Source organism: Aquarana catesbeiana, linkage group LG03 (assembly GCF_042186555.1).
Source record: "Aquarana catesbeiana isolate 2022-GZ linkage group LG03, ASM4218655v1, whole genome shotgun sequence".
Classification (NCBI taxonomy): Eukaryota; Metazoa; Chordata; class Amphibia; order Anura; family Ranidae; genus Aquarana; species Aquarana catesbeiana.
The window spans coordinates 208,572,302-208,599,460 of NC_133326.1; the positions used below are offsets into that span (position 1 = coordinate 208,572,302).

General features: G+C 40.9%; 1 protein-coding gene across 3 annotated transcripts in view; it reads right to left on the reverse strand.

Moving 5' to 3' along the window:
* ALG12 (ALG12 alpha-1,6-mannosyltransferase) overlaps nt 1–27,159 on the reverse strand; it is an 82,854-nt gene that overhangs the window by 33,865 nt on the left and 21,830 nt on the right. For all 3 annotated transcript variants that reach the window (XM_073619726.1, XM_073619725.1, XM_073619727.1), the window contains exons 3-6: nt 23,521–23,694; nt 17,892–18,086; nt 8,250–8,353; nt 4,607–4,830 (exon numbers count right to left, since the gene is read on the reverse strand). In XM_073619726.1, coding sequence (XP_073475827.1) covers nt 4,607–4,830; nt 8,250–8,353; nt 17,892–18,086; nt 23,521–23,694 — 697 coding nt within the window. The remainder of the gene's footprint in view (nt 1–4,606; nt 4,831–8,249; nt 8,354–17,891; nt 18,087–23,520; nt 23,695–27,159) is intronic.

Below are 27,159 nucleotides of genomic sequence, written 5' to 3' on the forward strand. Positions count from 1 at the left end.
TGGATAGCATCCACTTGTCCATGAGCCATTTTAAAAGTGCACCCAGAGTCAGTGGGGTTTAGTACAGGAACCACCAACTGTCAGTAACAGCCACAGCCAAATACTAATCCCTGCTCTGATCAGCTCCTGGGCTTGTGATCCAGCCAGAGAGAGCATCATAAGGGCACTCCGTAATAGGGCACTGCAACACAATGCTTCAGCATTGTGTTTACAGAGGAAAGATGTGAAATCACAGCACTATTTTAGCCCTTTGCTGCCTCCTCTGAAAGCAACAAATCATTGCAGTAGTGAGTGGTAGTGCACGGGAGGGGCTTGGGTGTACTGTACCACCACTAAAAAAAGCCCTTAAAGCGATAATTAGCCCAAAAACAAAACTTTATTATATTGCAGTTTGTCTATTCTTCGATGTGGTGGCTGCATTAATTTTCCTTTTTAAGCCGTTTTCCCTTTGTTTTCACCTGTTGACCCGGCCAGTATGTCTGTTATTTTTCAGTAGTCTGTTATTTTTTTATCTGCAGCTTTTATTTGTTTGCAAAATAACTTTATTCCAAAAGGAAAAAAAAAAAAAAGGTTACTCAAAGTGGATGTAAACCCAATGTCATCCTTTCTAAACTACTGCCATAGTGGTTGTCTGTAAGGATATACATGCCTCCTGCATGTATCTTTACCTGTCAAATGTCTCCCCTCTGTCTGTTATGAGACCCGAAAAACTGCAGATTCTGTGGGTGGGTCTGTTGTCTGGAGCTCGGTGGGTGGAGTCGTGATGTCAGTAGACTCCCCGCCCACCTCTACACTCCCCTTGTCAATATGCATTTCTCCTGTGTATTTCTTACACTGAACTTCTGCTATGATCTCTAACATCCAGTGAAAAGACAGGAAAGTAACCACATGACTTAAGCATGCCAAATCATGCTGAGGTGTGGAACAGCCAATCCTTGCAGAGCTGCTGAAGAAAGGAGTGGGAGGGAATTAAAAAAATAATGCATGTCTTAGGCTGAAGCACGTGATATGTAAATCACCTGTCACTCACAGCAAGGGGGAGGATTTGACAAAGTTTTTCTCTGTTTGTCAAGATTTATCTCACTGAACAATAAAAGAGGATTGCTCAGAGATGGATTAACTCTTTGTGGCAAGACTGGGCTCAAATGATAGGAAATCTTATACTCTATAGTATGATATATAAAAATAAAAAAAAATTGGGTTTACATCCACTTTAACCGCTTTGGTGTTAGCAGAATTTGGCTCTAAATTGTTAGTCGAGTTAATCTAAATCTGCTTGTGCATTTAACACTACCCTAGATTGACATGGCTGCTCTTCCAAGGTGTCTCCATTTTTCCTATAGCCAGAGTGGAAACAAACTGTTATACTAGCTGAATCACCAGGTAAAAATAAAAGGAGAAAACACCCCTGTGTGTACCAAACAAAATAATATATAGTAGGTAAGGGTAAACTACTACAGTTAAGAGAGATAAGATGTGGAACCTAGACATCTTGCTCTAGGAAAGTACAGCTATGTGTAAAGTGAAGTACACCCTATGGAAATTGTGGACTTATCCAACACACTTGAGCAGGCAAACATTAGATTTTTATGCAAACATTGTCTACAAATATAGGTGATAAACTTGAATGGGAACACAAGTAAAATAGTATATTGTGGAAAAAAACAGCACTAAAAGCAGAAATGACTGCCTGTATAATTGCCTGCTACTCTCCTTCAGTTGTAAAAGATTTGTGGGTTTCCTTGTATAAACTGCCCCTTTCAAACCCCTCTAATAAATTTCAATTGCAAGAAAATCATGGCTTTAATTAGGGTACTTTAAAATCCTTTATTTTTTCTTTTTGAGTCATTCCAGGGTGGACTTGCTAGTGCACTTCAGATCGTTCTTGTTGAAAGACTGTTATGGTTCAATTGCAATTTTTGGACAGGTGGCTTAACATTCTTATCAAATGTACTTTGATACGATGCAGAATGTATATCGGACTTGATGACTGTGAGTTACTCAGGCCCTGAAGCAGGAAACCAACATTTCACCACAATGCTCCACAGTTATGAGGTTTGCCTCTTGAAATACTGTCTTTGGAGTGCAACAAACAAGTCGACTGTCACTGGCCAAACAACCCTATCTGGTCTGCAGGTTATGGTTTCAGAAGGCCTGGTCTTTCCCGGTATTTGCAATTGCAAACTGTAATCATGCATCCATGCAGAGTAAATTGGTGCAATTTTTTTATTTTTTAAAGAAGATGCATGTAGTTTTTAACCCATCTATTGTATAAATTACGTGAAACCCTCCCAACAAAATTTTGCTGTGCTTGGGGATTTCTTTTAGCATCAGTGAGCTCTTGGGCTGAATTTCCTGGGCTGCCTTTCATGGGCAAATTAGCAGTTGTTATAAGTCAATTGTCACCTGTAGATTTTGATTGACTAAATGATTGATTTCTAATCATTTTGAGATTGTTTTAAATCCCTTGCCGGATTCTTAAAGAGGAAGTAAACTGGCATTTTTTTTTTAATGACCTGCAAATTAAAGCCATAATGTGCAAGTATGCAACGCATACTTGCACATTATGTTAAAATTACCTGCGAACTAAGCCCTCGATCGATGCCTTGTCCCCACTGCAGGCCACATCCATCTTCACCCATCTTCCTTCTGGGTCCACAGGCTCCAGCTGTGTGATTGGCCGGAGCCACGTGAAGTCACTCCCGCACATGTGCTGGGAGCCACCATTCACGGCACAGGAATCTGAAGGAACAGCATGGGCCGCCATTCCTTCAGAGCGTATGCGCCGATGGCATAATCGGCTGCATGTATACTAAATATCTCCTAAACAGGGCCCCTTTAAGGAGATATTTACAGTACCTATAAGTAAGCCTTATTATAGGCTTACCTACAAGTAATGAATCAATGTTTACTTCCTCTTTAAGCATCCATGGCTTTCTTTCTGAGGACCTTAGAGAGCTCTAGCATTATGATAGCTTGCATGTCAATGGCAAAGAGAACACCAGGCCGTAGATATCAGAAGTTCCACCTGAATACTCCCGAAGGAGGTTCTAATGATTTAAAACTAATCTGGAATACTTCATTTCAATTCATGATTTTATCGTAAAATGTTATTACATTTCTTGAATCTTGATGACAAATCTGCAATTTTGTTCATTTAGATCATGAAAAGGTTATGTGCCATTTTGTTCAAATAGATCTGTAGGCACGATTTTAATCAAAAGTATAATATTTGCCTGCTCAAATATGTTGAAAAAGTCAAATTTCCAAGAGGTGTACTGTGAGGGGATAAGGCTCTGGGACTAAAGTGGGTAAAGTGTATCTTAACCAAAGAACAAAAATTTAATATATTGCAGCTTACCAGTCCTTAGATGTCCTGACTGCATTATTTCCTTTTTTCGGGTTTTGTTCCCCCTTTATTTGCAACCTGGTGATACCATCAACAACACATTTCCTGCCCTATGTTGACAATGCTCACCTACTGACGTACTGTAGCTATGGAGGAGCAGCATGGTCACCCTAGGCTACTTTCCTGACTTGGACTACAAACACTGACCCCTTTCCTTGCCGCTATAATAAAAGGGGAAGGTAGTCTGTAGTTCACAGAACTGGTGAAAGCTGATAACATTAAAGTGAACAGCTTCAGATGATACACAGAGAACAAATCCTCCTGCATAGGTTTTACATGTTTATCTGCAGTCTGCTGCTCTCTACACACAGAAGAACTGTGTTGTGAATAGACAAGCTCCGTTCTGAGCTCTCCCTCCCTCCCAATACAAATGTATCTCATGTGTTGGGAAAACGTCTCAGAAATGACTCATGCTGATAACAGAGGAACGCAGCACCAGAGAGAAATGACACTTAGAGCTTTGGAGAGAAACAAGTGAACACTACAGACATATGTTCTTTGCTCAGATTCCATGACTAAGGCTACTTTCACACTGAAAGTGCCCAGCATTAGCGGTAAAGTGCTGCTAATATTAGCGGCGTGTTTCGGCCGCTAGTGGGGCACTTTTAACCCTCGCTAGCGGTCAAAAAGGGTTAAAAGCGCCCGTGTTGCGACGCTGCCAACGCACTTTGCAGGCTTTTTGTCAGCACTGCCCATTCATTTCAATGGGCAGGGCGTTTTGGGAGCGGTGTATACACCGCTCACAAACCACCCCATGATGAGGCTTGCAGGACTTTTTCTATTGTCCTGCAGGTGTGCTGGCCCAGTGTGAAAGCACTTAGGCTTTTCACTGGGGAGGCATTTTTCAGGCGATATTTCTAGCGCTAAAACACCTGAAAAATGCCTCAGTGCGAAAGTAGCCTAAGATATCAGTTCAGAAAACAAAGTTACCAGTAAACTGGATTTTTGGCAGTAAGGACAAGTATTTTCTGAAAAATGAATGCAGCCACCACATCTAAGGACTGGTAATCTGCAAAATATTACATTTGTGTTCTTTAGGGACCATCAAGGTTGCAAGCCAATAAGATTTTGATTCAAGTAGCGATCACACAAAAAAAATTTACACCCCAATCTCTATCTGCACTTTTTAGGCTAACACTAGGCATCTAACGAAGGGTAAACCTTTTTATGTATTAAGCAAGTTTCCTTTGTACTTACATAAATGCGCATCCTTTAGCAGCCACAATGTTTAAAACAGGAAATGTGTAAATGATAAACCGCAGTTCTTTATGGGGAAGGAAAGAGTACAAAAATATGAAACCCACAACTGGTGCAATCAGGAGACGCATTCTCCTGTCAAAAAGGCCAAATGGCAAGAAGAAAATGCTTAATGCCAACGTTCGTGGTATGACTGAATAAAAATACCACAGGAATGGTGAAGTCTTAAAGATATCAGATAAGGAAATCTGTCTAAGCAAGGTCGGAATAAAAACTTTTTTAATATAAATGATATAAACATTGTTAGATTTTACCAAGTGCATTCTTTAAGCATTTGAAAAAAAGTCATATAGCAGAAAGTTACTGGCTAACTTAGGTTATTAAAATTGTAATCCTTCCCGATTGCTTAGATCACTCAGTCAGGCTTTAAGCAATTCTCTTGAGAATCATAAAAAGCCTGATTAATATGTTTACATACTCTTCCTATTTTCACTTTGTTAACACTGGTGGTCATAATGGATCACAGGTACAAAAACTGGGCAAAAGAAAATGAAGCAAAAGTGGGGAATTAACCCACAGCAAACCATTATATTGCTTCTTTCATTTCCCACTAAGGCTATGTTCACACGAGCCTGCACCGTAAAGATGTACATCGCACTGCAGCAGGAAGCAGTGCGATGTACATTTTAAAAAATTTGCTTCACATACAAGTTCTTCGATTTTCATCAAAGTGGTTCTTAGCAACATTACTACAGTCAGTTATGACAAGGTAACTGCAGAAAACATAAAAATACCATACAAATCAATCAGGCCCACTGATATATAAGCATTTCCTGAGCAGAAGTAGGGATCAGAGATGTCTGTATATATTGCCCTTTACAACATACAGGGACCACTGGAATGTATCCAATAAAGGCACCCTCTTCAGCTAAATTCCCACTTTGCATTGTTAAAATGCACATTTGTATTTTGCTTTTTGTTCATTGACGCTTCTGTTTTATATAGCATACTGCAATAAAACCGACTACATGTGCAGTTTATGCATTTCAGTTATTTTCTGTGGCCCCCAAAACACATGATGCAGACAAAATTCACATTTTCCAGCTATCTAGCAAGAATTGTAAGTTTGATTTGTTTTGCTTTTGAATCTGCTTTTGTATAAGATTCATGTATATGGATTTTAAAAGGCAATTATATCTTGTATTTTCAGAAGTGGTATAAATCCCCGAAGAAGAATTTATTTCATATTTACATTTTGAAACGCGTCGGGTATCCCTACTACCCATCACCACCTGTATCGTGCATGGATGGTATATTTGCAAGTAGTTGGGGAATACCACTTCAGGATAACCAATTGTACAATATTATGATATATGTCTTTTTGTATTTTTCAAAAATGTTTAATCATGTTTAATGTGTAATAAACTCTTTTAATTCAATATATAGTTTTTTCCTTCTCAAAAATCCAGATCTAAGAGATTTTATTATATATATATATATATATATATATATATATATATATATATATATATATATATATATATATATACACACATGTACATACATATACATACATACACACACACACACACACACACACACACACACACATGATGGCAATTTACATGCAAAGCTACATGAATCTTTAAATATTCTGAGGATAGCCCCACCTTGCTTAGCTATAAACTACATATGTAGTTCTTTTTGGGAGTGGCTGAGCTGTTTTTCTGACAGGTGGCAGCCTTGTAGTGGGCTCAAAGGAACAGCATACAGACAGCCTGAGCAGGGCTGCTTGCTTACTCAAGTCTGTGCAGCTGATTGCGTCCTTCTTCTAAGCTAGAATCTAAAGTAGGACCAAATTAGAGTCTGCTTTGCTGGATAGCAGGGCTAAGGACATCAGGCTGCATCTGGTGCTGGTCACATTATCGTATATCATGCACAAATTAACCAGCTGTACAAAATGCAATACTAAAAATGTGTATGTATTACACAGGGAAAACAAAACAAATCAACAAATTTCACCACTTGCATACAACTTAGATCAGCCATGGGTGTTTAGAATTTTCCAGTATTCTTGAAGATTTCCAGTTTGTCTTACAACTAGCACCTGGCTGTAAAAACGTAAGAGCCAGCTAAATTAGTCCATGGAGCATATCATAATTTTTTAAGGTGAGACAACAAATCTGTATACCCTCTAGCTCTACTGATAGCACTGCACTTTGGACTTTACGTCCTTGATCTAGCAGTGATTAAGGTAGTGGCCAGTCCTGGGCCATATTGGAATCAGTGGAGTAAACATGGCAGTCACTTCATACCAGTAATGGTAAATTACCTAGCATTATTGCAGAAGAAACAGGGTGGTAGTTCCCTAGCAGTACTAATGTTGACTATTACCTCACTGTAAAGATCCAGCAGTGGTGAACCTAATCTGACAAAAAGCAGCCATGTACACAGTACTAACATATTTCTTGACCTAGTGGGGTTGATTTACTAAACGCAAGTGCAAGGGAAGTTGGAATTTGCAAGATAATTTGCCCCAGAGTTTAGATAATGTGAACTTTCAATTTGCAAAGTATACTCAATTGCATGCAAGGAAAATTAAAAAAAAAATAAATAAATAAATTATTTTTGCTTGCACATGAACGGATGATGGAAATCAGCAGAACTTAATTTACTAAACTGTGAGGCAAATTCCTTTGCAAAGTGAATTGCCTTTATTAAATCTGCCCCACTGATTCCTAAAAGGCTATCAAACAGACAGGTCTAAAAACCCCATCTGTATAATTTCTACATTTGTTGTTGAATACCATCACTCTACAACTCTTTCTATTATTTCCTGAGAATAGTTTTAGAAGTTCAGAATGTGTGCAACTGGTAATTTTTTACAAAGTAGCTATGTACACATGTTCAAAACTTTCTTAGTCCCATTAGACAGAAATCCCACCACATCCCAACTAGGACAGGAAGTGAGGGTAATCTTCCCAGTGAGGACACAGACACAAATAAAAACCTGACCAATATTCTAGCAATGCTTGAAACATTTCCCCACTCTATCCAAAATAGAAAATAAAACCCCAATCCCAAAAAATAGTCTGAGTGCTTATCTAGCCTGACTGCAGTCCAGACCTTTCACCAACTGAAAATATTTGGTGCATCTTGAAACAAAAAATACGACAAAGATGACCCAGGACTGTTAGAATCCTATATCCAGCAATAATGGAACAACATTCCTCTCCTAAAACTCCAGCAATTGGTCTCCTCAGTGCCCAGATGTTTACAAAGTGTTCTTTAAAGAGAGGATGCTACACCGTGGTAAACATGGCCTTGTCCCGACTTTTTTTTAGATGTGTTACTGCCATTAATATTAAAATTACATTATTGTTTTTCCTAAAATGGTACATTTTCTCAGTTAAAACTTTTGATATGTCTTCTATTTTCTATTGTGAATAAGATATGGGTTTATGAGATTTGCAAATCATTGCATTCTGTTTGTAGATTTTACACAGCGTACCAACTTTTTGGGATTTGGGTCTTAAAAACAGCATCGCTAGGGTAGAATGCTAGTCCAATTTGAACTTTCAGCTAGCTGGTCAATACATTTAAAAAAAAAAAAAAAAAAAACAAAAAAAAAAAAAAAGGATACTCCCCAATTTGCACTTTTATTCAAAAATGTGTTGTACCACAAAACTTCTCCCTCTGGCCAAAGAACACGTTTCCAGAATATGGAATCTATAGCAGTAGTTAAACCTAAAGTGACAGAAAACAAATGTAAGACCTGTAAATAAAAGCTAAATTTTAGGTGGATAATAAAAAAATCATTTGACTCAACACTAAAAGGGACAGCAGCCTTAATCAGTCAGAGCTTTAATATACTGCACAGTGCTGTCAGACAGGTCATATTCTTGAAAGAATGGGAAGCACAGAGGTGAGCGTTGGCTGTTGTCCTTCACTGTCCAATCAGTAGGCTGGGCAGGGAGGCAACACCATTATTTCTTAAAATGGAATAAAGAGGAAATGTGATCCTAGTCATGAAACATGGCTAGGGTATGTAAATTACAAAAAAGTGGCAGAGTAGAATGACTTTTTTTTTAACACTTCACATATTTCAGCTACTGTATGTTTTTACAGTAAGCTCTGTGACTGGAGTTCACCTTAGTATAACTAAAGGCAAAACTTTTTTAGTTTCGGACAGAGTGGAGAGGGATTAGAACACCTCCTGGATTTTTATCAATATCAGAGTTCCCGTTAGGAAACTAATTTTAGCATCCCAATTTGTCATGCTTATCATTATCATCAAAAGTAAAAAAAAAAAAATCCCAAAATTTGGGCTGTCCCCAGAACAGTAATAGAGGGAAAGTCTTCCAATTCAGGCACTAGTTCTGGTGACTACCTCAATTTGAAGGGATTTTCTCTCACTTCCTGTCTTGGCTATGAGACAGGAAGTGAAGTTTAATCTTGGACACCCATGGCAAAAAAGCCTGGCGGGTGGTATAACCCTCCCTTAGAACAAACAAAAGGATTCCTCTTAATCCAGTGCTGGTGGGTGATGGCTACAAACCACTTGAGGCATACATCAAAGTAGTCACAAAAATGTCTATGCCACGGTTTATGTAAAAAGATTTATTGTAAAATCAAAGTATTCCAAGAAGGGTTAAAACATGGCTGACAGACAATCAACGTTAAACATCATGCTTGATATTGAACTTCAATCTCACTCAAACCTCGGCAGGCTGACTTGGGCATATCAAGGCCTGTGCTGGGGGCAACCAAAATGTGTATAGGTGCCAGATGTTACATGAGCATCCACCCAATGGAAGCTTTATCAAAGGGCCACTCCCGAAACGCATTACCAGTATTACAGCCTGTTACAGCTTTCCATCCTGTCTACAACTGCATCTTTGTTCCACCCCAAGCCTTGCTGTGGTGAGTTAGTTCAATATTGCTCTGTGTTGGTGACGTCACATCCAGAGCGCCACCGACTACACCAGCTGCGTCCTCCGGCAGGTTGGAGTCCAATGTCTGGTCTATTGGGAGCCTCTCCACATCACTGACCCTTACGGGTTCCACCAGTGGTCTGTCGTCTCTTTCACTGGGTGGATGGCCATGTGACATCTGGCACCTATACACCTTTTGGTTGCCCTCAGCACTGGCCTTGATATGCCCAAGTCAGCCTGCCGAGGTTTGGGTGAGATTGAAGTTCAATATCAAGCATGATGTTTAACATTGATTGTCTGTCAGCCATGTTTTAACCCTTTCCATTTTTGGAATAGTTTGATTTTACAATAAATCTTTTTACACAAACCGTGGCATAGACATTTTTATGACTTCTTTGAGGTATGCCTCAAGTGGTTTGTAGCCATCACCACTGAGCGCTGGATTAAGAGAAATCCTTTTGTTGTTTGTTCTTTTGCACAACACCATCCCTGGTGTTTTGGTTCCCCTCTAGCTGCAGAGGGCTAACATTTATTACACAGACTGTCATATGTTGGTTCTCCATAAAGCGCCTGCACTTTTTAGGAATAACCCCCCCTTACTCTATCCAAATTGTTTTTAAAAAAAGTTTTGCATTTAGTTCCATTTTAAAAGCTCCACATACCCAGTTGCAAGCAACGTGACTGGTTTGCTTGTTTTAGTTGGAGAGACTATTAGGCAGTGCAGTGGTTAATTTTATGGCAATACCATATCAGAGTAGAAATACAGTTTACTAAAGAACATCATACTGCTAAGGTCAGCCAACTACTGCTGCCTTGGTTTCTGCTAATCAAATACTTATGAAACTATTGTATTTTTGTGAGTGAGTATGAACAGGAGGTAATACAGCATTTAGGCTAATTTCACACTGGTGTGGGGGTGCGTTAGTGGTAAAGCCCTGCTAGTTTTAGCAGCGTTTTACAGTCGTAAAGGGATAGTTTTTTATGATGTAAGTTTAGTGGCACTTTAACGAGAAAAATTCAAAAGTGTATGAGGCTTTTTTCACTGTTTCAATTCCCTCCCAGTGTAATTCTCTATTTTTTTTTATCTTATCTGCTCTTGTTGTCACATGACACATTGACACATTATCACTCCCAAAGCTGAAGTTGTTTCATCAAACATAACTGCACATCCTCCTGGGTTCCATCATGTTCATACAACATGTCTGCACAACAGTGAAGTAAATGCTATGGGAAAAACAAAAGCACACTCATGTATAACTTTTTACAGCTGAAATTTTTGATAAAAAATCTTAAAATTATACTCACAATATTCTCTCTTGGCTTCATATTATCACAAAATAAGTGTTCCATCACATTTAATAGATAACTTATTAGTACAAATCTCTTTGCATTGCCCATATTGCACACATCTGGAACACATTTTTAAGAGGTTATTTTTGCTAATAGTCTAAGAGCAAGCCAGGCAGTGTCAGATTTATAAGGATAGACAGTTATTAAATGTGATGCACCAGTTGAGAACAATGATCATCTCATTACAAGAAAGAATCGAGGCCAACAAAGAATCTTGTGAGTGCATGGTTTTGAAATTTTCAATTATACATTTGCACACATCGAAGCATGCTTTGTTTTCTCTGTAGCATATGCTTAGCTACTTGGCACATGTCACATGACTATAATGGTGACAAATAAGAAGTACATCAATGCTAGATACGTGACATTGGCTTGGAAGGAGACTGCATGGCAGTAAATGAACATGAACTGAACTCTTGCTGAGATAAAAGAACTACAGTGTTGCACCAGGAGGCTACTGAAACAATGAGAGAAGACACACAAGTAAGGTTCTCGGTTCATTTTTTTTTTTTTTAATTAGGCTTGATAGCAGAATCAAGGCACGAGAAGCACAATAGGACTTCCATTAATGCACGACAAGGTTTCAATCTGTAGCAAATGTTCACCTGTCATGCAAAACGAAAATCCAATAAGTAACTGTAAGACAGATTTCTACACTCATGAAACCCCCTACTATAGGTTATGTGTTCCCATTTGCACAGCAAACCTAAAAATAATAATAAAAACAAAATATATAATTTCTTACCTTTCTAGTCATGTCTTTGGAACAGCATTGTTTATTGGCCTTCATACAATAAAACGCCCAAGCCTTGAGATCTTTAACCATTTGTTAGTATGGAGAGTGTGCACAGTTAGTTTACAACTGATAATGAAAATCTGCCAGTACAGTACAGACAAGATTCATTTTGGTAAATATAATTCCCCATCCTTACTTAATGTTACATAGAAGGGGAAATCTTCAGTTTTGGAGTTTTCAGAAATAAGCAAGTAAAAATGTAAGCAGCGATTTTTAGATATTTTTAAAGTTATTCCATGTAAATGGGAACATGTAATAAATAGAACATATACTATATGTTATCCAAATTTGGCTGAAAAAGTGGAAATACTCTTTAAATGATATAAAATCAGATTTATAACTCTTCAGTATTTATTTTTAAAAAAATAAAATAAAAATTAGGCCAAACTATACACATACTCAGGTAAAGCATTTTCCCATATACCCTAGAAAAGGGAATATAGAAAGCTGGGGATATTTAGTGTGCCAAAAAATGAAACAAAAAAACAAAAAATATGTAGTATATAAAAACACACATTTATTTATACATTAAAATTAGGATTTTTTTCTACAGCTTACCTGTAAAATTCTTTTCTTGGAGTACATCACTGGACACAGAGCAGTCATTACTATATGGATTATACACCACCTACTGGTGAATGAACACTGGTAAATCAAACAAGACGTCCTCCCCTATATAACCCCTCCTACACGGTAAGCACCTCAGTTTTGTAGCACGCAATAAACTTCCCAGACAAGAGGGGAGGGATCTCTGTGTCCCGTGATTTACTCCTAGAAAAGGATTTTACAGGTAAGCAGTAGAAAAAAAATCCTAATTTCTTTATCGTACATCACGGGACACAGAGCAGTCATTACTATATGGGACATCCCCAAGCAATGCCCCTGAGGGGAGGGAGACACCATTGCAGAAACTGCCATTATTACTGTTTGTAATACGCTGAGACCAAAGGCAGTCTCCTCAATGTTCTTGACATCCACCTGGTAAAAACCCTGTGGATGTATAAACTTAAAGACCAAATAACGGTCTCGACACCTGATGGCCCAATATACTCCCACACACCTGGTAGAAAATCTCTCCCCAGAAAAAAATGGGATTTTACTCATTAAAATCATAGGCATCATTGATAAACTGGTAGATCCACTGCTAAACATTCAACCTGGATGCCGCCTGTCCTTCCTGGGTTCTTCTGGCTGCACAAATTAGGTTCCAGACCTGTGCCGACAACTCAATTAGACCCTAAATGTCTGAACTACCTCTAGAGTAGGTAGCAATCTTTCTCCTGCCGACTGTGGATTAGAAGAAAAATAAAAAAGCAAGACTCTGTCCTGATTCAAGTGAAAACTAGAAACCACTCTAGTCCAAGTCATATAATCAAGGTACCCTGAAACCAGCTTCCAGGGGTCAACAGTGTGGAGATACAGGACTCAAGACCATTAGGTCCCACTGGACGGAGTGTTCAAGGGGCAACCCCCACAAGACTTGCTATTCAGCGTACCAAACCCTCCTGGGCTAATTTGGCTAACGCTATTATCAGTGTTACCAACCTCCGGATTCTTCGCAAAAGATGTGGAAGAAGTTGAAACAGAGGGAAAGCATCAAATAAGGGAGAACTGGTCCCTAAGGTGTTACCACTGCATCTTGCCCTTATAGCCGGTCGGACTTTTGTCCCAGACAACCTGTTCCCACTTGTTGTGGAACTTGGAATCTAGTGGATGCACCTGCAGAGTTCCCCCTGCCATTATACTATATCTGGAGTATGTACTAGTGATAGAGACGGCACTTGTACTGTCGTATGACTCCTGGTGGTTGATATATATGCCTGCAGAGGCATTACCAGATTACACCTACAACTGGCTTGTCCCAACATCCAGAGCAAGGCCAACAATCCAAGATATCGATGGGCAATAATTTCTCCTGTGGAGACCAAGTCCACTGAACTATAGCCACCTTCAAACCAACTAGAGAAGCTGGCATCAGTGGTTATCTTGGCCATCCCTTCTCCAGAGCTCGAACCATCAACCAGCAATCTTAGCTCTGTAATACCCCAGGAACAGAGCCCTCTGGCAATCCAATGCCTGGAACTTCATGTTCCAGACAGAGAGAATGATCCTCTACCAAAGATCTGGATTAGGACTGTACGTAGGGAACGTGCCTTGACCTAAAAACAACTTCCTCCTGCAGAAATGTATCAAAGGAAAATCTGGAACAAACTGCTTCCTGAACAAAGATTATTGAGGTAAACTGAGATTGGCACCTCTGCATTTTCAGTAAGTCCAGTACTGGGCTGGGAGCTTTGTGAACCCTCGGAGCTGTGGCCAGCCCAAAGTGCAGAGTCACAAAAATAAAATAAGATGACTTTGCACTGCAATTTGTAAAAACCCTTGATGAGCCTGGAAAAAACGGCACATAAAGATATGCGTCATTGATGACTATGGACCCCGAAATCTAACACTAAATGGACAGAATCTAAAACAAAAATGATGTCCAGCGGCTTAAGATCTAAGCTAGACCTAATATCCCCATTTGGTTTTGGGACCATTTGGTTTTTTAAATAATGAGCCCATACCTTCTGCTTCAAGAGTCAAATGCAAGGCAAAAGACTCTGTGGCCCCCGAAGGCCAAAAGAGGTGTACCTAACCTATCAAGCTTTTGCTGGCTAAAGATGAAGCAAAACCACCTCAGAGACTGATCTAAGATCTTCTGGTCTGAGATACTCTCAACACACAGCAGCCTCAGATGCATCCCTCACACAAGTGGGGGAAAGCTTACAGCCTCTGGTATTCCCAGGCAGTCTCACATCTATATACTAACCAGGCTTGATCCTGCTTAGGCTGCAGTCCATCTGATGAAAAATTAATGCGTCAGGAAAATGCTGCAATGCAAAACACCACAGCAGCTTAGATGCATCTGACACCACTGTTTATTGAGGGCATGTGGACACCGCCAGATCACTGAACCTGAGAGTGGTGCACCTGCCTCCCCCGGCTGCCGTTATGAAACGTGTTTATGCAACATGTATTATGCCACACGCATCTATGCAAACATGTGTCTATGCACCATGTGTTTATGTAAACATGCATCCACGCAAACACGTATATCTATGCAACATGCATACACACTTATGCCCACTCGTATATACAAACATATGCTTATAAAAACCTGCGTTCATGCAACATGCGTCCACGCAGATGCGGCGTCGCGGCCAGCCTTCGAGGGGCTGCATGCTGGGCGCCGCCGGCTTGTCGGGCATGGGGGCCATGGGGTGGGGCCCTCTGCAAACATGTGTCTATGCAAGTAAGCAAGCATTTATACTATGCTGCCCATGCCTAACCGCACCTGGGCCCATACTAGTTATGCCGTGTACACACGGGCGGACTTTTCGACCGGGCTGGTCCAACGGACCGAATCCGGCGGACAATCCGACCGTGTGTGGGCTCCATCGGACCTGCAGCGGACTTTTTCAGTCAAAAATCTGACGGACTTTAGATTTGGAACACGTTTCAAATTTGTCCGACGGACTTGAGTCCGGTCGAAAAATCCACTCATCTGTAAGCTAGTCCAATGGATGAAAACCCACGCTAGGGCAGCTATTGGCTACCGGCTATCAACTTCCTTATTTTAGTCCGGTCGCACGTCATCACGTACGAATCCGTCGGACTTTGGTGTGATCGTGTGTAGGCAAGTCCGTTCGTTCAAAAGTCCATCGGAAAGTCCGTCGGACAAGTCCATTCGAAAAATCCGCCCGTGTGTACGTGGCATTATAGTCAGGATTAGCCAAGTACACAGGCATCCAATGCAGCCTCTATGCTGCTTCAACAGCCTAAGGCCTCTTCCATTCCTGTGCGACCCATCCTGCTACTTGGGACTGCAAGGTAGCCTGACAAGTCGCACCCCATGATTTCCAATGAGTACCCTTCACATCCGTGCGTCTTCAAGTCGCAGCAACCTCAAAGCAGCTCCTGCAATACTCCGGTCCGACCTTGGCACGACTTGAGGTCCATAGACCTCAAGATTACACAGGCACTGCTTCACGTCGCTGGAAAAACGCATTAAAGTTGCGGCCAAAATGCGCGACTTTCAAATCGCACAAGTGTGAGAAGGAAGCCCAAAACTAAGCTACTGCAGCACCGATGCCCATGTTCTTCCAAACATGTGCTTATGTCACATGTATGTATGCAAAACATGTGTTTATTGAAGCATGCATTTAGGCAACAAGCTTGCAAGCATGTATACTATGCAGCACTTGGCCCCATACTAGTTTTTACTAGTTTAGCACCTGTTCAACTGCACCAGGCCCCATACTATCTTTTGTGCTAAATGTACAGTATTCTGGAAACCCAACACTTTAAGGTGCACTGCCAGGGGTGTATCGACTTTCAGTTGTACAGGCCCCCCGGATTAAGCAGTAAGTAAGCAGTATATAACCATGACTTGTCTGGCCACACATTTCCCCCATAGTAAGTACTCACACTTCACTATTATCCATGGGCTGGTGTTATGTTTCCAGAGGCCCCACCTGGGATTCCCAGGACCAAATGGCTTTCTTAACATGGCCACCCTTCCACTTCCTGCCTATATAAAAAATAGGCCATACTGAGTGACCTGCGCCCTCTAGTGGCTGGAGGATAAACAGCAGCCCACACAACTAAGAAGTACATAGCATGATTAAACAGCACACTGCCCCCCAGTGGCCACTGGGAGAACAGACAGTCAGATCTCTCTTAAAAAAAAAAAAAAAAAAGAGAGAAACTGCAAAAATGCAGACTTACCATTCCCGCTGCAGGACTCTGAACATAACAGGAGTCCAATCTTCACCCATCATGGCGAGCTTTGTCATAAAAGACCTTCAGAGGCTGGGTCCACCTTAATCTGGGGTCCACTCCCCTGGACCTGTATAGCACCCTGCAGGAAAGCACCTTGGTCAGAACAAACACTGCACAGGATTCCATTACACAGGGTCCAGCGCCATAAGGCTGAATTACAGGCAAAACCTCAAGGAATCTTCTCTCTTTCCAATAAGGCTTGGGCACCATCCATTTTGCCCGATAGCTTTTTCAAATGGATCCGATTGAAGTCCAGGACTCTTAATAGAACCGTTCAGACCTCCAAGTATGCTCCAAGAGCACATGTCACTTCAGTGACCATCCACCTAACAGACACTGGAGAAAAAAAACTGTGTAGGAGGGGTTATATTACGGGGGGGGGGGGGGGGGGGACTTCTTGTTTGATTGATTTACCAGTATCCATTCACCAGTAGGTGGCGTATAACCCATATAGTAATGACTGCTCTATGTCCCTTGATGTACAATAAAGAAAATTGTAATTTCCCATGTATAAAACCAAATATCCACAGCTACAATCAACAATATCCAATATATACACTAGAATCCATATGTAGATATATCACTGGATCAATGCGTTTCACCCTAGAAAATGGGCTTCTTCAGGATCCACTTGATCATTCACTTGTACGAGCAAGGAGACTTAGTAGATGTAACCATCAGTTCAACTGAATATGGATGCCACCAACCTGTATAGTCCAATAAGGGAAAAAACGTGATCGCTAGCTGGAAAGATGATAAGTATTGCCAAAAGGGAGATTGCTGCTTGGCCAACAAAATCTTGTGTGAAACAAAACACTGCACATGTACTTATCCTGCCAGCTGGCAATCACGTGCCTTAGTGGACTATACATGTTGGTGGCATCCTTATCCAGTTGAACTGATCTGGCAGACTTAATTTCAATGGTTACATCTACTAACATTGTGTTGCCAAGTCTCCTTAGAGTGATATACTGGAAAGGTTGTTATTTTATGGCTGATATGAAGGCTTTTTTGGATGGTATCTTTTTATAATTTGTATACATTACATCTGTATTTCCTTTGCTGCACTGCTCGTAGGAGTGAATAGTCAAAGGGATTTTGAAAAAGCCTCTTATCTTGGGCAAAACGAGATATATCTACATATGAATTCTATTGTATATATTGGATATTTGTTTTTATGCATGGGGAAATTACAATTTTTAATGTATAAATAAATGTGTGTTTTTATATATTACATGTTTTCGCACACTAAATATCCCCAGCTTCCCATATTCCCTTTTCTAGGGTGTATGAGAAAATGCTTTACTTGTTACTACAGGGGATATTGCCTTTTTTATGACAAGGTCTCCCCAGTTACTATATTATTTCTAAACATACTCACTTAGGCAGACAATTCCAGCTGGGACTGCATAGGAGAGGGCTGAAAAAATTGAAATGCTGCTCTTCATTAGAGATATTAGCAGCAGGAGTCCCAATAATATACATAGTTCAGATCTGAACACAATGATGGCTAATGCCGAAAGCCAAATAAATGGACCAGACTTCTGCTTCATCCAGTATTTGATAGCCAGCAAGACTAAATGTAAAGGAAACAAAAATAAGAGAAGTAGTAAACGTGTACTCCATTACTGTTTGCTATTTGCAAAGATTTGCTTTATGGTGGCCACACATGTATGGATATGACCATTCAGTTGATCATTCAATGCGACTAAACTGACTGAATTGAACAAAAATTGCAATACAAAGACCATCTGTTTGATTGACTTAGTGAGCTTTTGATCAAATTCAATCTTGCCAAGTAAATTGTAACAAAAAAAAAATGTTGTCAATCGCTTCTGACTAAACAAATAAATCTCTACATGTGTGCCAGAGAACCAATTTTAATTGAAATCAATAAAATTATCATTTTTTTTTTTGTTAGGATCATCTATAAAAAAAAAATCACAATTTTGATATGCCATTAGGCATGGTACCTATAATTATGATAATTTCCTCCACATGTTAAAAAGCTTAGCCTCCTACAAAAAAAACACTAATGCCGTGTACACATGGGCGGATTTTTTGACCGGACTGGTCCGACGGGACGAATCCGGCGGACAATCCGACCGTGTGTGGGCTTTATCGGACCTGCAGCGGACTTTTCTGGTCGAAAATCAGATGCGCAGTCAACAAAATTGACTTATTTTTTTCCCACAAATAGAGCTTTCTTTTGGTGATTTTTGATCACCTCTGCGGTTTTCTTTTTTTGTTTATAGCGCAAAAAATAAGCAACAATTTAAAAAAAACAATATTTTTTACTTTTTGCTATAATAAATATCCCCAACAAATTTTTTAAAAAACATTTATCAGTTTAGGCCAGGGGTAGGCAACCTCGGCCCTCCAACTGTTTTGAAACTAAACGTCCCATGAGACATTGCAAGACCCTAACAATCACAGGCATGACTCCTAGAGGCAGAGGCATGATGGGATTTGTAGTTTCACCACAGGTGGAGGGCCAAGGTTGCCTACCCCTGGTTTAGGCCAATATGTATTCTTCTTCATATTTTGGTAAAAAAAAAAATCACAATAAATGTATATTGGTTTCCACAAAAGTTATAGCGTCTACAAAATAGGGGATAGATTTATGGCATTTTTATTTAATTTATTTTACTAGTAATGGCGGCGATCTGCGATTTTTAGTAGGACTGCAACATTCTGTGACAGCAGACAGATCGGACATTTTTTACACCTTTTTGGAACCAGCGACATTCATACAACGATCAGAGCTAAAAATAGCCACTGATTACTGTATAAATGTCACCGATAGGGAAGGGGTTAACACTAGGGGGCGAGCAAGGGGTTAACTGTGTCCTAGGGAGGTGTTTCTAACTATGGGGGCAGTGTACTGACTGGAAGTAGAGAGACATCACTGTTTCTAATCATTAGCAACAGCAGATCTCTCTCCCCTCCCTGACAGAATGGGGATCTGTCTGTTTACAATAACAGAACCCCCATTCTCTCTCTCTCTCGGAAGCGATTTCGAGTGCCCGGCAGATATCGTGGCCACCGGGCACGTGTATCAGCTCCTATGTCATGCGGCGGGCATGCGCGCACCCGCTAAGGCTATTTAAAGGGCCGACATACAGCTACGCCGATTTGCCCAGGAGAGCTGACCTGCCGCCGTGCAACAACGGCGGCTGGTCGGCTAGTGGTTAAATTGGCACACTCTTGGCTTCTAAATGCATTAAACAATCCAGTAATGCATTAAAGTATAACTTTGGACAAATTGAAAAAAAAACGACCCCCTAATAAAGTGAGATACTTGAACTTACTGTAAAATCCATTTATTGGAGCCCATTAAGGAACACAGAAACTCAGAGACCATAGGGTTATGCTGCCTACCGCAGTATTGAACACTGACAAACAAAAGAAAAAACATTGTGGACCAGCCCAGGATAACCCCTTCTACATCCAGTATGCCTCAGTTTTGTGATAAAGCAGTGCCAAAAGCAGGATTTTAAACACAGAAGGGTGGGACGTGTCCCTCATTGGACTCCAAAAATCCTATTATCATTCTCATCCATTGAAGGACATAGGAATTCAGAGACTGACAGCATGTCCAAAAGCCAGTCCAACTGAGGTGTGAGCAATAACAAAGAACGAGAATTGGGTACTGCCTGCAGCTCAATGAGCTGCCTTGCAAATTTGAAAAACAGTTGCATGCTGCTGAAAAATCCAAGAAGCTCTCATGGATCTAGTAGAGTGCCTTGACAGGAAAGGGAGGAGGGTCAGTCTGAGGCAACGAGAAACTAAGAGCCAGGTTCACCTTTATGGCGACCATCAAGTATTACAGAAAAAGTCAGTTTGTCTTTCTAATTGAGGCAGTGGATGCAAGTTAAACTCCCACAGCCCGAACTACATCCAAGTTATGGAGGGAGATCGCTTTTTGATGAATAGGAGCCAGGCAGAGGGGGATGGAACGCAGTTCTGGTTGAAGTGAGTTTTGAGCTGCAAAGTCACATTGTCTTTGTGCAAGTCCAGAAAAGGCTCTTTACAGGATAAGACCACCAGTTCATGCACTGACCTCACAGAGGTAATGGCAGCTAAAATGCAATTCTGAATTTGTGAATGACAGTGGAAACAGAAATATTCCTGGCATTATCTGAAGTGCCTAGAGAACTAAATTCAGATCCCACTGAGTCACGGGGGAACACACAGGTAAAGACACCTTGCACAAGTGTTTTAATCAAAGAATGGGAAGCCAGTGGTCTCTGTAACAAGGTTGCAAGTACAGGGACTTGACCATTAATGGTGCTAAGGGCCAAGTGCTGGTCCAGGCCCATCTACAAAAAAAAACAGAATTTTCCTGAAGGTGAAAGTTTCCTATCTTGCACCAAAAAAAGTATGCCTTCCATGTGCCATGGTAGAAATTATAAGAAGCAGATTTCCTTGCTTTTACCATTGTGGGGATCGTTGATTCAGAGATGCCTTTATCCCTCCACAAACATGCGATTAAAGCCAACGACCGTGAAGCTGGATAGTAAATTGGTCTTTAAAGTGGTTGCAAACCCTTACATATACCCAGTGAAGTCACTAGATTCAGGCGATGCACATAGAGGAAACAAATCCTCCTACATAAGCTGTACCTGTTTACCTGCAGCCATCTTTCCTGTACAAACTTCTACAACACACAGATGAAAGGATCTTTCTCAGCAGGAGAAATCAGGGTCGGGATCTGACATCACACACACTACAGAACTAGAACACAGAGCTGAATGTAATCTGAGAGATGATAGGAGGAAAGTGGCACACCCTGCATCTATACAGGATCCGAGAAATATAGAGCTGGGGGTATGAGTCATCTGTGTGCTTGAGGTGGGGGGGCAGGTCCTCTCGTGGGTGGTTGTGGTGATGGCTTACTCTATTATTAGGAGGGAGTTGTGCAGATAGTGAAGATATTAGTGAGGAACCAGACTGGCGCTTTGAATTCAGCTTAATACACACTATAGTGTGATATGGTTTCTTCATTTTTCATGTCTGAGGTTTAAACCACTTTGCGATAAAAGGTCTACATGATCTGGAAGAGCCCATGGAACCTTTGTAAAGAGTCTAATCGGGTCAGAGTGCCACATCCGCCTGAGCAGTCCAGAGGTATAAGTATCACTGGACTGCCCTCCATGCAAAGCAGACGAGGAAGAAAGGCACAGATCAGGGTGTACTGATCCCATGGAACTACCAGAGTATTTAGTGATTCTGCTTGAGGATCCCTGCACCTGGAAACAAACCTGTCCCAGTTGTTTTTGAACCTAGAGGCCCACATATGGCACCCCTCACCTGTGACACTAGTCCTAGAACTGGAGTACGATAACAGTCCTTCACAATATTTTATTTGGTTAACCTCCTGGCCCTTTAAGGGGTTTCAGATGCTGGGAAGCTGGGTGGGGTTTCTGATAATGTGACCGCCATGACTGGATGTTATAGCGGTCACAAGCCCGGGAAGCTCTTGATTGCTAATATGCATCGGAAGCTTTCCAGTACCCACCGTCTACCGTGCTGGGAGCGTGGCAAGTTGTTTTAACAGGGCGGCATATATGCAGCCGCTCTGCGTTAAGGCCCACCCACAGAGTAGCCACATATATGCATGCAGCCGGCGTCAAGGGGTTAAAGATAAACAATCTGGACATCCAAACAAAACACAGAAAAAGTCTAACGCATTTCAGCCAAAGCGTTAGCCATAGTTTATCTGCTGCACACTGAGCTCCTTCCTATACACAGGCGCAGGCACAGATCCAACCTCAATACTAATTACTAGACCAAAAAGGGTGCAGACATAAATCACACACATACCATTTAAAAATTCCACATAGAAGTCCAATTGGTAACAAAAAGTACTGCCAAACATTTTACCTTAACTCTCAGAGAGGAAGAGGAGTGGGAAAAAAAAAAGAAATGGGGGGGGAGGTTGAATAACAAATTATTCAAGTTGCAGAGCAGGTCCTGCCAGGGGAAACAGGGTTCTAGCAAGGGCCTCCAGCCACTTGTCATGGGGTCCTTAAATGACAGGTTGATCCTCTGCAGGAATGGTAGATTTTATTTGTTAAGACAGGATACTGCCAAATCTACATACATAGCAGCCAACTTTTTAAGAAAGTCCCCCTCAAGCTGGTATAAGGTTGGTAGCTGCTTGGGAGATACAAGGAGCCTGACAGAATTTTTTCAGTCTCCATAAAGGAAGACTGCAAACAGAGGAGCTTCATCTGTCAGAGATCTGAGACACCCAACATCAGACAGTCTCAGTTGCTGAAGGCTCAGAGGCTGCTAATTCTGCAGGCAGATCTAATAGTAATTCTGCAAAGGGTACAGGGTGCATATGGCCTCTGCTGTCAGCAGTGCTATTTGGCCCATGCAATTAAATCTTCTCTGAATAAAGCAGGGGAAGCAGCCACATTCAGAAGAGCTAAGACTCAGAAGATTACATTATTGATATATGACCCATTGGCCAGATGCATACAAGCCCGAAACAGCTGTGTGAAGTTTGGGATACATTGTTCTATATTATTAGACTGTATTTGCACTATACACCAGCAGTGATTGGCAAAAAGCTGGCCAATGGGGCATAAAGCATTGGTTTGTATGGTTCCATCCACTTTCTCAAAATGAGGAATAATTCCCTTGTTTCATGAAGATTTGATGGAATGAGGCACGTGAATACATTTTGTTTTTAAGAAGGCTTTACTGTGCTTTTACTTGACTTAAAAAGGCACATCCTCAAAGACCTACTACAAAACTTCCAGAAACACACTTTTGGATTGAATTTAAAAGGTCACAAAGGATTAATGTGCTTTACACTGACAGCACTTTTGAGAATGCTATTAACTCATTTTTAAAAGCCATATTCCCAATGTTTACATGTACTGCAGTCAGACTACAGCCTTGAATTAGCAAAACTGGCAGATTCTTACAGTTAGCTAATAAAATATAGCAGGTTTATATCTAATGAATATGCCACATGCAAATGAACAAATACTCACCAATGGGAAGTGCAAACGTATTAGGAAGGGTTCGAGTACAGTAAAACATCAAATGAAATTGAGATGTTGTTATAAGGCAGAACAACGTAGAGACGGTGGATCCAAACTGCTTCCATATCTCTTTCTGTAACTGCCATAGTGCAAAAATGACAGTCAAACCTAAAGATCCTCGAACTAGTAGAATGAAAAGAAAACATGTTTTGACATTGTAAAACATTATTAGTATTTTAGCAGCGTGTATAGTTAGATAGTCTCTTCATGCAGAATCAAGTGAACTTTAGAATAATTTGTGTCGCCAAGTCTACAGCTACATGGACGATTCTCATCTTTGAGAGAAATAAAGACTTGTTGACACTCATGACATCAGCAGTACAGTTATTTTCAATGTGCTGCCAAGGGAACGCCTGCCAAAAAGTGGTTAAATCTCTTAGCTGCAGAGAGATTTAATCACCCGTATAACCCTAGCCAAATTTAATGCAACATGCTAAAAAACGCGTTTAGAAAATTATTCAACACCAAACTATAAGAAAGCCTCTAACATGTTTATGCATATAATAGGCAATGCATGCAAATTTAACTGCCATCTAATCCTTAAAGCCAGCCTAAAGTAAACTTGTGGCTTTAAACTGTAAACTAAAGCAGGTGTTGTGCTATAGGCACCAATAGATGTCAAAACATACATTTAGTAAACACAGCTAAGCCTTTTAAGCTGCATCTGGAACCCCCTCATAATAAAATACAGTTTTTGCAAGCACCCCCCTTATCACCATGCCCATGTAGCAAAACTTTCCCAAACTATCAGGTTACCAAAGTACTGTATTGTGGGATGGATAAGGAGTGCTCCTAACTTGTATTCTTTATTTTTTGCCCCATGTCTGAAAGGGGTCTATCCTCATTAAGGTGGAACATTGATAACACCTTCAGAAGAAAGGATGGTTTTGGGTATAAGACAACCTTGTCTGTATGAAGTATGAGGAATGGCTAATTATAGGAGAGGGCTGCCAACTCAGACAGACGTCTGACCAAGGCGACAGCAACCAAGGCTACTTTTTAGGAAAGGTCATCTAAGGGAATATCCCTGAAGGGTTAAAAGTGTGGTTTCGGCAGGACAGAGAAAACCAAGTTAAGATTCCAAGAAAGCAAAAAGGTGCTGCAATGGGGGCTTTATGCTAGATACACCTTAACCACTTGCCTACCAGGCACTTACACCCTCTTCCTGCCCAGGCCATTTTTCAGCTTTAAGCGCTGTCGCACTTTGAATGACAATTGCGCGGTCATGCTACACTGTACCCAAACAAATTTTTTTACCTTTTTCTTCACACAAATAGAGCTTTCTTTTGGTGGTATTTAACCACCTCAATACAGTGCATTTTCACCCCCTTCCTGCCCAAGCCATTTTTCAGCTTTCAGCGCTGTCACACTTTGAATGACAATTACACGGTCATACAACACTGTACCCAGATGAAATTGTTATAATTTTTTCCCCACAAATAGAGCTTTCTTTTGGTGGTATTTGATCACCTCTGCGGTTTTTATTTTTTGTGCTATAAACAAAAGAAGAGTGACAAGTTTGAAAAAAAACACAATATTTTTTACTTTTTGCTATAATAAATATCCAATTTTCTTTTCATTAAAACAAATTTTTTCCTCAGTTTAGGCCGATACGTATTCTTCTACATATTTTTGGTAAAAAACAAAACAAAAACAAAAAAAACAAAAAAACAAAACAAAAAAATCGCAATAAGCGTATATTGATTGGTTTGCCCAACGATGTGGCTCTCAACACAGCGCGGCCAAGAGCGGCCGTTCTGAGATGCAGTCATATGATGGCGTCCCAGAATGAGAGCTGCACAGCCCCACCGTCATTTGACAGTGGGCGGGCAGCAAGCAGTTAAAGAAAACATTTTACAAGGGTAAGGGACACAAGATGTCTTTGAAATAAAATGGACAAGGATGAGACCTGAGCAGACAAGGCAGAATTCACACTGGATGGAAGACATAGATCTGAAGTCTGAACTGAGACCAGGGAGTTATCAAGGCATCTGAGGCCAGCATTAGAAGATTTGTGGCCTGAGCTACAAACAGAAGTAGTTTGTCGTTTAAGCTGGAGGTTAAGATGTCTGCATCTGGAGTCCCCCATTTCTGATACATCAGATTGAAAATTGCCTGATATGTGGACTGCAGAGATTGGTGGACAGTAAGTTTCCATCTATGAGATTTATCTTTCAAGGCTGTCATTCTGGACTCCTGGTTCCCCCTTGGTGGTTTATCCCTTTCATGACTAAGCCTATTTTTGAAATTTGGTGTTTACAAGTTAAAATCCGTATTTTTTGCTAGAAAATTACTTACATTATATATATTTTTTTAGCAGAGAATCTAGAGAATAAAATGGCGATTGTTGCAATATTTTTTATCACACGGTATTTGTGCAGCGGTGTTTTAAACGCAAATTTTTGGAAAAGGGACACTTTCATGAATTTTAAAAAATCCAAACAGTAAAGTTACCCCAATTTTTTTGTATAATGTGAAAGATGATGTTACGCTGAGTAAACAGATACCAAACATGTCACCCTTTATAATTGCACGCACTCGTGGAATGGCGACAAACTACGGTACCTATGAATTTCCATAGGCGACGCTTTAAAAAATTTTTTACGGTTACCAGGTTTGAGTTACAGAGGAGGTCTAGGGCTAGAATTATTGCTCTCGCTCTGACGATCGCGGCGATACCTCACATGTGTGGTTTGAACACCGTTTACATATGCGGGCGCGACTTCCGTATGCGTTTTCTTTGCTGCACGAGCTCGCGGGGACAGGGGCACTTTAAAAAAATTTTTTTTTTTTTTTTATTTTATTTATTTTTTTACTTTATAAAAATTGTGTTTAAAAAAATTTTTTTGTTTTTTACTTTTATTGCTGTCACAAGGAATGTAAACATCCCTTGTGACAGTAATAGGTGGTGACAGGTACTCTTTATGGAGGGATGGGGGGGTCTAAAAGACCCCCCATCCCTCCTTTACACTTCAAAGTATTCAGATCGCCGAAAACGGCGATTCTGAATACTGTGTACTTTTTTAAATTCGGCGCCATTGGCAGCCGAGTAAACGGGAAGTGACGTCGCTTCCGCGTTTACAACGAGAAGGCTGGAACGAAGCCGCCCACAGCTTCGTTCCAGCCCGCCCCCAGCCGCCGAAGGTACCCGATTGGACACCGGGCCTCCCGATCGCACGGGAGGCCCGGTAACAGCGGCGGGAGGCGGGGGATGTCCCCTCCCGCTCCTCCGGTATAACAACCGAGCGGCTTTTAGCCGCATCGGTTGTTATACACGGGTAGCCGATCGCCCGCTGTAAACAACGGTACCGGGATGATGCCTGCAGCTGCGGGCATCATCCCGGTATAACCCCGGAAAGCCGAGTACGCATATCTGCGTATGGTCGGCGGGAAGGGGTTAAGTAAGCCACAACCATGGCATTGTCACGACTGCACCGCGATTGATTGGGTGTCATTAAAGAAGGGGGGTCCAATGTTTTAGATAGTGTTGCCACCTCATCTCTTTAAACCCGAACACATATGAATTACACAGGTTCTGAAGCTAATTTAATGTAGATAATGCACCAAGTGAGTTTAATTACCACCTTA